The following is a 13,164-nucleotide window of genomic DNA, read 5'->3' on the forward strand; positions in this document are numbered from 1 at the left end:
TCAGATTGAAGCATCGTGTTCTAGATTCAGCTCCAGAGCTCAAATATGATTTTTCAATCATTAGTATTTTTGTAATGATTACATCTTCATCTGAACTTGTATAGGTTTACATACCCTGGCAGAGTCTGTGAAATATGGGCATTTTTGGGGGGAAAATATGACTGATGATTTTCTTTCTGGCTATATTTTGTCAAATGATTGTGCTCCTCCGAAATGCCTTTTTTATTTAGTTACAACCCCATGAAAAAAACAACATGTTTGCCTGATCACTCATGTTTTCTTTAAAGAATGGCACACATCTTATAAATTCTGCCAGGGTATGTAAACTTATGAGTACAACTACAGTATATACATTAACTAAATTGCATGCAAAAGAAACTGGTTTTGGATCAAAATTTTACCTCCATTAAGCTATTAACATACTTGACAAGCAAAACAAATGACAGATATTTGTGTTATATTTACATTTTTTTCCCCCACACAGCATGTGTATTAAAAACAGACCAGATATGGATGTCCTCAATATACATCACGAATGCAATTTTATTTCACTTGAATAAAGAAAAAAAAAACTAAATAGAAATTAATTAGAATAGAAATGAAATAAAATTATAAAATAATTATCCTTACTTAACAAAACTACATTTTTATTAGTAAAATGTAACATTACACATTTTTAGAATTTTTAACTACATTTTAGTTTCATAGATATGGATATTTTTTCTTAACATATTTTACCAGCCTATCCATTCATGAATTGCAAATAGGAAATTTTACCCCCAAAAAAAAATAATAATAATCTTCTCCTCCCAACATGATACCCCTTAAAATGACTACAAATTTTAAAAATGAATGAAAATTTATGAGGGCGGAACGGTGTGCGACTGGTGCATCACATCTACCTCACAGTTCTGAGGTCCCGGGTTCAAATCTGGCCTTGGCTGTGTGGTGTTTGCATGTTCTCCCTGTGCATGTGTGGGTTTTCTCCGGGTACTCCGGTTTCCTCCCAAATTCCAATAACATGCATTAATTGGAGACTCTAAATTGCCCGTAGGTGTGAATGTGAGTGCGAATGGTTGTTTGTTTGAATGTGATAGGTTAATTGAAGACTCTAAATTGCCCATTGGTGCGAATGTTTTTTTTTTTTCCTCTCTTTTTTTTAATTGTGCCCTGTGCGACTGGTTTAGGGCATACCCACAATCCCCCCTCTCTCGCTCAGAGTCAGCTGGGATAAGCGCCAGGCGACCCTAGTGAGGATAAGGTATACGGAAAATTGATGGACGGAAAATTGAGATTTTTAAACATCTGACTAACTCTCAAAGATCTATTCATTACCACATGGTGTCAGTGTTGCCCACAAAAAAAAACAAGGGGGGGGGGGGGGGGAGCATGACAAGGGAGCTCATATATTCACTCAGAGTCTGTCAGGCATCAGGTGAAACAGCAGGAAGCAGAAGGATGCATCTCTGGCTCTCTGCCCTGAATGACAACCTGGAACAACTGCATCTTTAAGTATTCACAGACGCTTTGCGAAAAACTTACTTCCGAGTGCTTCCAAAGTCGATAGAGTTGACGGTCCCTCCGGGTTTTTTCCAGCCGATCAAGAACTTTGAGGTGGCCCCCTGCCTCGGGTAGAATGTCTTGGGCCCCGGGGAATTCTGGGAGGTGGGTGATGTGTCTGTAGTCGGCTCCTCCTGGTTCCCAGGGGGCCCAGAACTCAGTGTGCTGCTGTGGACAATGGGGAATGAGCAGAGGGACAAGTGTGAATTAGGTATTCATGTACTGTACTGTTATTTACAAAGGATACAGTATCTGTGACAGTATGGGTGTGTGTTAGTGCCTATGACCTGGGTAACATGCACATGCTGAAAGGTACAACATATGCTTGCCATCCAAGTAACGTCTTTTTCAGGGACATCCCTGCTTATTTTAGCAAGACAACGCCAAGCCGCATTCTGCATGCGTTACAACAGTGTTGCTTCATAGTAAAAGAGTAAGTACTAGACTGGCCTGCTAGCAGCCTGGACTTGCCTGTCTCTCTTAGCGCATTATGTAGCGCAAACTATAACCACGGAGACCCCGGAACTGTTGAGCGACTGAAGTTGTACATCAAGCAAGAATGGGAAAGAATTCCACCTACAAAGCTTAAAAAAAAAAGTGTCCTCAGTTCCCAAACGCTTACTAAATGTTGTTAAAAGAAAAGGTAATGCAACACACTGGTAAACATGCCCTGTCCCAACTTTTTCAAAAAGTGTTGCAGGTATTCAATTCTAAATGAGTGAATATTTGCGCACAAAAAAAAAGGTTATCATTTTGAACATAAAATATACAATTGAATATAGGTTCTAAATGATTTGCAAGTCATTGTATTCTGTTTTTATTTACATTTTACACAACGTCCCAACTTTATTGTAATTGAGGTTTGTAAAATATCATCTTTTATTGGTATTAAATGCCCATCGAAATGCTCCATTCTTGCTTTAAATTTGCTTATTCAAATGCAAGAAGGCAGTTCAATGAATCAAAATGTTTCTCAAGTTGCACGATGATTCATTCCGTCATAATAAAAACAGGAGACTGTGTCCTTGAATCATCTCCAGAAGAAGTTTTTAAGCTGCAAATTGTGTGTGTGTGTGTGTGTGTGTGCGCGCACGTGAATGCACATATTATAAAACAAAGCCTCCAAATGTACACGTTGAGTTATTTCTGGCTGGGTGAAGAAGCGAGGGAAGGGAGCGTTGGTTGATTCAAAGGAAGTGGGATTTAAAAGAGGAGGGGGGAAACAGTGCTGAGCTCACAGTCTGCTTTTTTAGCAACTTCAAGCATTTCCTTTCTATCATGGATACTGGGGGATGGAGAACGCCCGCGCATGCACACGCACACACACACACAAACAAGCACATCCTTTGTTCAAAACCCAAACCGCAAAGCATCTGACTTTTTTGCGTGAGATGGTGCAGGATCTACAGTGGTACCTTATCTAGTTTATTTCGTTCTGTGACCAAGCTGGTAACCCAATTTATTTGTATATCAAATCAATTGGTGGCACGACTGCTTAGCACATCCGCCCCACAGTTTTAAGGTCCTGGGTTCAAATCCGGCCTCCCGGTGCAGAGTTTGTATGTTTTCCCCGTGCGTGCGTAGGTTTTCTCCGGGTACTCCGGTCTCCTCCCACATCCCCAAAACATGCGTGGTAGGTTGATTGAAGACTCTAAATTGCTCGTCGGTGTGAATATGAGTGCAAATAGTTGTTTGTTAAAATGTGCCCTGCGACTGGCTGGCCACCGGTTCAGGGTGTACCCCACCTCTCGCCCGAAGATAGCTTGGATGGGCTCCAGCACAACTGCGACCCTAGTGAAGATAAGCGGTTCGGAAAATGGATGGATGGATGGAATCACCACCCAAAAAGGTTTGTAACTGCCTATAGATGCCACTAGGTGGCAGAAATTTGTTTTCCTATTAGACAAAGCTATGGCCTGACTAAATCCCTTCCTTCACACTTTAACACTGAGAAGGCACAAGATGGCGCCTGAGCACAAAAACAGCCACGAGGTGAGTTTTTCAGCAAATCATCATGGAGAGACGAATTCGCCAATGTAAATGTATATGTGAGCATTCACTGTATTCATGAGTTGGATATGTATATATGTGTATATGTATACAGTGGAGCCCCGTTATTTGTGGGAGATAGGGACCTCAAATAGTGAAAATCTGCATATAACGGACACCCAATTATTATTGCATTACATTTTTATAATTCTTGAATAAGCAGGGATGAAAAGCCATTAAGCATTTTCAGGGTGCATTTTTAGCAGAAGACAAAATAAGACGTTAAGTGCACACCTGGAATGGGAAGCGGAGTCAGGAAAGGCCGACGGGCTCTTCAACGGGTTCGCAGATCCTCCCCCAGCAGGCACAAGGGAGTCTGGAGAGGGCGGCGAAGAGTCACCCCCTCGCTGCCCGCCTGCCGCCTCGTCCTGCCACGCGACGGCGTCCGTGGCCCTGAAGGCGGCGTTGGAGGAGCCCGTGCTGCTCTGTGTGGCGGTGAAGGACGTGGCGTCGATGCCGCTGTCGGTGGACGCGCCCTGGAGGTAGCCGCCGAGCTCCAGATCACCGCGTACTCCCGAACGCGAGCCCACTTCGTACCACTTCTCGTCGCTGTGGGCGGAGCTCGACGCATTGCTTGACAGTGTGTTGCTGCTGGACTGGCTGGAGGAATATGGCGCGTCCACCTGTGCAAAACAAAGTTCATTGGAGACTAAACTGTCTATAGGTGTGAATGTAAGTGTGAATGCTTGTTTGTCTATAGGCGCCCTGTGATTGGCTAGCAACTAGATCAGCAACTAATTGTGTTCAATTACACTGCAAAAAGTCAAAATCTTACCAATAGTATTTCTTATTTCTAGTCCAAACTAATCTGATTACCCTTAAAATAAGATTCATCACCTAAAAAGTAACTTGTTTTTACACAATTTTTGTCAAATAAGGAGAAAGAAAATAGTAAGTAGAGTAAGCTTATTACAATAACAGTTTTCTTTCTACTTACTTCAAGTATAGAATTTAGCTTGAAAGCAGTGAAAATTGCTTTTTTAGGTGATGAGTCTTATCAGATTAGTTTTGACATGATATAAGACTAATATTCTTGGAACAATTTTGAGTTTTTTGCATTGTAACAGGCCGAGATTTAAGTATGTACATTGAGACAAGATCGTCATTATTTCAGTATATCTACATTTTGTGAGCTTTCTGTTGAGTCGTGTGCTGTAAGATGTTTGTAATGTATATGTATATGTAATGTTCCTTGGCTCAATAAAGCTTGTGAAACACTGGCTTAAAAATAACATTATGATCTACATCCAAAAATGATACCGGTTACTCGAATACTGCAGAACCTGAATCCTGAGTCCATGACTGTTTGGACAGTGCTATGCTTCCAACTTCTCTGTTCCAGCATGACAGAGAGGGTCCATGAAGGTATGCTTGGGGAGTTTGGTGTGGAAGAACAGCATCCTCCTTCATTCTAAAAGCATGCATGCTAGGTTCATTGAAGACTCTAAATTGGCCCTAGTGTGTGAATGACAGTGTGAAATGTTGTCTATTTGTGATCTACGATTGTCTGCCGACCAGTCCAGGGTAGAACCCGCTTCTCAAAGTCAGCTGGGATAGGCTCCAGCTTACCCTAATGAAGAAATAGAGACATTCTCCAATCCAATTTAAAGTAATACCTTAAATTAATCAAATAATAAAATGTTCTCCATAGTCAATCGAAGGACTTAAATGCCAATCCACAGTCCCAATACTTTTGTCAAAGTAGTGTGCTTTTAATGGATGACAAGCATTATGAAACAGTTTAAAGTCGAGTAATCTTCCACATTTTACAGTGGACTACATGATTTCACACTGAGGAAAATTAGCTGACCTTAGCACTTTTGTTTGGTGAAATGTGCCCACTCTGCTCTGGTGGCTGGAGTCGAGGAATGACCGCCTTGGAAGTTTCTGTCAGAGTGGACAGATAAGAAAATTGCCTTTTTTGTACCCAGTCACTTTTTATTCAAATGGTGTCATAAAAGAGACTTGATCTTACCTTGAGCTGTTTTTTCCCCCTGTCTACATGCTGCCTCTCCCTCGCCATTTCGGGACCAAGCAGCTCCTGTGCTGGAGCTCATTTTGATGGCACTAGCACTGTCACCTGGCAACAGTTGCGCAGAAGACACAGGGGACTGGCAGTTGTTGTTATTAAACCTAGAAGAGAGAGGGTGTGTGCCAAGGGTATTTACTACAAGATGCTTTGCTTATTTTAAATATATTTATAATACAGTGAAACCTCCAAAGTTGTTCAAATTTTCATCGGCGACCAGGCCAGGGTGTACCCCGTCATTCGCCCAAAGTTAGACAGGCGACCCTAACGAGGACAAGCGCTAAAGAAAATAGATGGACGAGAACTAAAATAAAGTAAAACTACTCACAACTGACGGATACATAAAGGGGAGGGAACAGGAAGGCATTTGCAGAGCGATACAATCACTTAGTGGTGTTAAGTTGCTGTATGCCAGTTTGTCGGCAGGCAGGCAGGGTAAGTGGTGTGGAGAAGTGGTGTGAAGAAAAAAACTATTAAACAAAGAATAAGGTACTAAACAGATGTTTCATGATATTTACCACACATAATGATCGTTTCACTTTTGAGGCAGAATTTTCTCATTAACATTTTGGTTGAAGTCAAAATTGTACATCGAGGAGGTTCCGCAGAACAGTACAGTAAGGAAAGAAAATACAAAAAAAAACAACAGCTTTAAACTTTTCTTTTTAGGAAAGCGCAACATCAATAGAAGAGCTTCTTTTTAGGAAATGACAGTGACAACAACAGAGAGGGTGTTTAAATGCTGCTGGAGGTTGTGATTGGACGGCGCTAGGTTTTCTTTCCGCTCACGGATATTCACATTGGCGTGGCAGTTATACTTCTTGTCTTCATTTTTCTGTGTGGGAAGCCTAATATGTGCCTCATCGTATATTGCCAATGCTTTTGATTGCAATGGACGCCCCACACCCCGCTTATGAACTGCGTATTCACAGATTTTTTTCCAATTTGTTTTCTTTTTTTTCTGTATAATGGGCATCAATTAGCTGCAGATTTTCCACGGTCCCTATCCTCTGCGAATCGCTAGGGTCCTCTGTATTATAATTTTTATTATGGATGACTACTTTCAAACATAAAATCAAGGAAAACTTGTGTTGTCATGTTTCGCAACATAGAGTGAGATTGGAGGGCCAGATCCGAACACGGGCTTTGAGTTTGACATTTGTGATCTTTTAGAACTTGAGAGATAAGCTTACCCCTCAGGCATAGACTTCTGCCTCCAGTGGTTGGAGCTCATGTTGTCAGTGTAGGGGAGGCCGGAGGGAGAGTTTGTGTTGTGAAGCGTGCGCCCCATCACAATGGAACAGGCTAGGGCGTAGTTTTCGTTTCCGGGTGAATACCTGTGAGGAAACATGACAATGACACAAAGCGGTCAGATACAGTAGCAAAGTGTCTTTAAGTTTTATCACTTTGGGCTTCTAGCAACCTTTTGGGAATGACAGGCCGTCCGTCGCTGGACACACTGCGCGGCATGGCGGCAGAGTTGCTGAAGTCCGGGGGAGGAGCCTTGATAAGCGTTCCGCCCGAGCCGGCAGGCCGCGTCTGAGGGCTGGAGGATGTTCTCGGCCATTTGGTGTTGCTGTTAGTGGCCGGGCGGAAGGGGAACTTCAACTCATAGGGCATTCCCTCCTTGTGGTTTTTGTAGTCCACTAGCGGCATGTGATAGATTTCTGAGCAGCCTCTGTGGAAACAAAATTCTTTGGTCTATTGTATTGTGTAAAATTCTAAAATATATATATATTTAAAATAAGGTTAGGCTAAAAAAATAAAAAATAAAAAGCTATAGTGAAGAAGAGTTTGAAAAAGAATGTTTCTGACAAAATAAAAATGTTGCTTTTATAAAAACATATTTTTTATAAAAAGAAAATGTTTATTTTATTATTATTTGTTTCTTTAATTATAAAAATATTTAGTTTTTGTTTGTAAAAAAACAAAGATGCAGACTTTAAATATGTACATTACGCAAAAATTTAAATGTAAAATTCCTCTAAAAACAGCATTTCAAGCTAAGACAAAAAATATGCACATCAGTACATTATCTTAATATAACAAAACAAAAATATCAAACTAGTGTGTAAATAGGATTACTTATAATGGTAAATCAAAAATAATAATCAAAATAATTCTAACAATAAAACAACATTAAAAAAATATTGAAATATACCTGTGCATATCTTATTATCACAAAACCTAATGCACCTTTACAATATACGATTTTAAATGCTAAATAAATAACTAGTCTAAAAGCGATTTTTTTTCTTCTATTTTTCTTACAAAACAACATTTTTCATTTTTTGTGGGGGGGGGGGGGAAATAAATAAAAAATGCTTTTTATAGGACAGCAAAAATATGTAAAGATATTTCAACCATCCTCAAAATTGAATTATCCCAAAATACAATGCTAAAAGTCCAATTACTTGACTAAAAAGGTCAGACCGAACTATTGTCTACATACAGTGTGTCTGGTCTACCTGCGCGGTGTCGAGTCTTCGTGAGGAGGAATGATGACCACTTTGACGGTGACGGACGTCCGGAGCAGGTCGATCATCTGCTCGTGCGACAGCGACGCCACGGCAACCTTGCAGATCTCCACCAGTCGGCTGCCCTGCCTCAGCCCGGCCTGCCAAGCGTAGCCGTAGGGCTCCACCTCAGCCACGATGCCCTCAAAGTTGACATGAAAGCCCAGCTGGCCCAGGGCGTTTCGACGTAGCGTCATCTCTGCGGTCTGACTGCCCTTGGTCAACAGCTAAGTTGGAGGATGTGTAAAAAAAAAAAAAAAACACAAAAAAAACAACAACAACTGAAACCACCATTAGATTCAAGCGTATTCATTCATTCATTACTTTGAACTGCGTAATCAGATCAAATCCATCCATCAATTTTCTACACCTCTTACCCTTCAGATAAAATTAAAAAAGAAAAGAAAAAAAGAACTGCATAATCAGACAGCTGTTGATTGTGGTGATAATAGATTTACTGATTTTGCTCATTTAGAATTTGGTGATCATTAGGGATTTGATGGATCGAGTCTGTTGTGTAGTCAGTACTTCTTGAAGCAATTGAGGCATAATTCATCGGGCATCATACATTTAACCAGTTTTAGTTTTTTTTAAAAAACTATTCAAAGGGGACAACTTACGGGAAATTGACTTTCTGCTAGATGCAAATAGTTGGGTCTCTGCCCAATCAAGAGTGAAAATAAATAACCAACTAATTATTTTGTTATCTGCCTATCTGAAAATATGTTGAGTGTTTTGACGGAAGAATTCCAGAGACCTTTTATGAAGACCCATAAAAAAAACTTGTCTCCTCTAAGATCCCCATTGAAAAAAGGCTTTACATGATTGTTTATTACTGGCTGTCAGTAGAGGAGTGGCTGCATTTAGTGTTATCACTTTTACACTGCCCAATACCGGGTCACTTCAACCTAGCGCTACTCGCCTCCATTCGAGGAGAACGGTTTTCTACTTTAAAATCACAAGAGAACTGCGGTTTATCACGGGGATACATTCCTGAGCCACACCCAACAGGTGAAAATCCGTGATGGAGACAACGTAGAGAAACATATAGTTTTACACTCCCACACATGATTAAAGTTATTAAAACACACTTTTTAAAACACATTGTCAATGTATTTGAACACACAAATAAACAAACTGCAAGCATAAAATATATAGGAAATATTGTACTTATTGTAGTGTCTTTGTTCTTATTGTAGTGTCTGTGTGTTACATAAGTGCATTTAAGAGGCGGGGCCTGGTGGAAGTGGCGTGTGACATCAGCGAGTCTGCGTATGAGTGTCTGGGCGTGATTTGTGACTGACAGCACTGATCGCAGCTCCTGCATGAGTGTGTGCTCATTGTGAATGTGTTTTACTATTCTCCTGGCGTTCAACAAACGGCTGAAAAGTGCATCGCGACTGTGGCTCTCCTTTCCCACATGCAAGGGCATTACAGACCCACTGACCTCTAGTCTCTTGACCACCTCTCCGAAGTCTTCTGTGTTGTTATTGATAGAGCGAAGTGACACGCTTTCGCCACGCTCGTAGAAGATCTTCAAGGAGGCGGGACTTCCGGTGGACCAACCAATCACGTCACGCGTGGCACAGTTAAACACAACCGCTTTGGCTTCCTGATCCAGTAGGATTACGAAGTCGTTTGAAATGGCCAACAGGCATTCCCGCTCAGCGCCTGCCACCTGGTCTTCAGCGTGAACCTGCCAGGTTATGGCGCCTAGGCTCCGGAGCTCCGCCCCACTGTAGGGCCGCACTTTCTCCCGGCGTTTATGTGCCAGGGAAATGAAGGGGAACTTCCCGGTGGGCTCTACTGGAGTGTTGGTCACGTGACGTTCCGCCAAGTCTCTCAGGTACTCCTGCCGCGTGCGCGTCGCCATGGCGCCAAACTTGTCCGACTTGTGGGCTGCGTTTTCAGCGTTAATGACTTTCGCCAACAGGAAGTCCCTGAAGACGGAGGACTTCGGGAAGGTCACGCCCTTGGGGACTGGAGGACCAAAGGGGGGAACGTCCTGGGAGCGGCTAACTGCCACACTGTGGAGAAAACAAAGGCTTTATTAAGGTAACTGCCAAGCATCCACTTTCTGTTCTGTTCAGTGGTTGGAGCTGATCTTAAACAGGGGTGGGAAGTAACAAAGTACAAATACTTTCTTACTGTACTTAAGTAGATTCTTCAGGTATCTGTACTTTAGTGAGTATTTTATTTTCACACAACTTTTTACTTTGACTCCCAACATTTGAAAAGAGATATGGGTACTTTCTAGTCTTGACGTCGTCAAAATAGGCTCATGACTTCTTTCCACCTCAGCAGATGACGACACGGCGTAAAAAAGACAGAGAGAGAGGTACAGTAAACTGTGGTTTAAAATGTTGATGGATTGAATATACTATACCAATAGTTTATTCAAAAACTGGACAACGCATATTTTAGCATACCATCCACCTTTCCATCCATTTGCTTCTGCTTATCCTGGTTCAGGGTAACAATTTAACTTGAGCTTAATACTTCTGACTTTGGGCGAAAGACAGGGCGCCAGTCAATCGCAGAGTACATATAGGCAAATAACCATTCACACTCACACCCATGGACGATTTAGAGTCTTCAATGAACCTAACATGCTTGTTTTTGGAATATTGGAGGAAGTTGGAGTCCCCTGAGAAAACCCACGCAAGCATGGGGAGAACATGCAAGCTCGACACAGGAAGGCCCGTGCCAATTTCCGAACCATCTGCCTCACAGCCAAATAGACTGCTAATCATATGTTCCACATTTCCTCCATTTGGGACGTGTAATATAAATCTAACCACTACCAATGTCTCCAAAATGTGACGTTACTTGTTTCTGAGGTGCATTGTCATTCATTTCAAAGACAAACAGAAACATTGATTCTGAAAAAGATACTAAGCTTCGTTGGTGGTATTGTTTGTATTGTTTAACTTGGGGTTAGAATTGCTATAGCACCCATTCTTCTCTTATTACCAACCTATGGGCCAACAAAGACCATCCTGAGGTTGGATTTTTTTTTAGGGGTTATGATATGTGTGTCCTCTGCCTGGTGTGCAGAAGAGCGTTGTTGAACTTATACCACCATAGACACCATAGTTAGACAAATACGTAGCCATTTGCAAAGAACAGAATTTTGGAATGCACCATTACTAATGTAGAAAGCCACAGGGTTAATACACTGTTTAAACAAAGTTTAATTTAGCCACTTATCTTACTTTATCACATTATTCATATATTGGGTCATTGTTATTTTTGAAATATTATTTTTAGAGGGGTCCTGTGTAAATGTTCTGAACTCCTGATTCCGTGCCAGTGTTGTATTGAGCATGATAATACGTATTTCAGCAACGTGTTCAGTGGATATACTGTAGCACAACGTCCCACAGCATATGTCATATTGTTTTTTCTTTAGACCACAAACTAGTTGAAACTGAATCAAGTGCCCTGAAGCCAAGTACTGCACCCTGCTTAGTCCCAATTGCTTCAAGACATGGTTGATTAACAATCAACTGAGTCAACTGAATTCTTAACAATCCTGCACATCCCTGGTTAATCCAAATGCTTTATTTATCCATCTAACAATCAAACTAGATGTGCGTTACTTTTAAACACTTCAAATGATTTAAAATGTACAGCATGCATTTTAAAAAATCCCTACCAAAGGCAAATCTGAACAGTGCATACAAGTAAAAGTGTCACTGTCGGGGGGGGGGGGGGGGGGGGGGGGGGGGGGGAAAGTGGCCTTGAATAAGTGGATATGACACTTGTGACAAGTTTGCCTCCACTTCATTAAACACAGCCATTGGCAGTAGGAGGAATGTTGCAAGGTACGCCTGACTAAACCCAGGATATAAATACTATACATCCCATCCCAGTTGACAGGGCAGCAGCCAGTGTTGACAACCTGCCACTCTTTGCGCTGCTTTGGTTTGGACGAGTGCCACTGTGGCTTGAGCTAGCAAACACAAACAGCCTTCATTTCCTACATAAAGATGGAGTTACGCAATCTGTCTTTGCAGCCCAGTGTGACTATGGGGCAGCGGTTGAAAGCAGCAGATTAACACCCCGCTGGCCCCGGGCCGCTCCTCCTAATGCTCCGTTCTGGCCCAATGTGACCTGGACATTATGGAATCCCAACAGCGAGCTATTAATAACCAGATGACTCAACAGATTGTAGTGTAGAGATCAAACACACTGCAGGGAACTACATGCAGAATGCATTTGTGTGGCTATAATCTGTTGAAATCCTGCGTCATGAATCCAAACCACTGCATCAACAAAAACACAAGCAGTCGAACTTACCTCTCGTTTCCACAGTGTTTTCCGCAGACCTTTGTTTGCAAAGACAATGCTAGGGTCGGCTGTAATTACTCATTCAAACCAACTAGACAAAACTCTTATCGGGACCCACATTTGTTTGCGCGTCATCATTGAAAGGCATCCATGGGAAGATTGCTGACAAACAATGCGGAATTAAGCTCTTAAAGTAGTGCAAAGGCAAAGGGGGTGTGTGAGCACCACTGGGTGGGGTAGAAGCACTGTTGTCAGAGTCCCACACCTCTCAATTGCATTCAGAATGAAAACCAGGAGGACCAGAATTTCACCCTTTTTCCCTTTAAAAACCCGATAGGTACTTCCCCAAAGAATTAGTGTCCATTAGTCAGTCCACGGAAAAAAAAGAAAAAGAAAACTTTTCCTCAAAGGGTCTCCAAATAATTTAGTCCGATCTTGACATGGTCGCAGGTTGCAAGACAGAAGGCAAGTTTGACCCGTCCGCTTCTGAGGTAGTCTCGCTTTGCTATGTGAAACTCTGCCCTCCACAATCCTTCCCAATCACATGCATGTCTGGGTGAAGTGAGCACTTCATGTGCATGCCGCTAACTCCTTCAGACCACTCCGGCTCATGCTGCCCAAAGGCAAAGTGGCGGGCTGCGAGAAAAGGGAAGGCGGACGCTTCTATTGTCAGCGTGTGCGAAGAGCGAGCCTCACGAAGGAATTAGCGAGCGAGGG

The 13,164-nt window shown here is 42.0% G+C and overlaps 1 protein-coding gene across 1 annotated transcript in view; it reads right to left on the reverse strand.

The window, feature by feature from the left end:
• LOC133487735 (signal-induced proliferation-associated 1-like protein 1) overlaps positions 1-13,164 on the reverse strand; it is a 55,451-nt gene that overhangs the window by 7,358 nt on the left and 34,929 nt on the right. The window contains 8 exon segments of the mRNA XM_061794788.1: positions 1,543-1,728; positions 3,844-4,232; positions 5,420-5,496; positions 5,585-5,742; positions 6,832-6,975; positions 7,062-7,316; positions 8,107-8,381; positions 9,602-10,181. Of these exon segments, the coding sequence (XP_061650772.1) occupies positions 1,543-1,728; positions 3,844-4,232; positions 5,420-5,496; positions 5,585-5,742; positions 6,832-6,975; positions 7,062-7,316; positions 8,107-8,381; positions 9,602-10,181 (2,064 nt within the window).

This window comes from Phyllopteryx taeniolatus, chromosome 13 (assembly GCF_024500385.1).
Source record: "Phyllopteryx taeniolatus isolate TA_2022b chromosome 13, UOR_Ptae_1.2, whole genome shotgun sequence".
Taxonomy (NCBI): domain Eukaryota; kingdom Metazoa; phylum Chordata; class Actinopteri; order Syngnathiformes; family Syngnathidae; genus Phyllopteryx; species Phyllopteryx taeniolatus.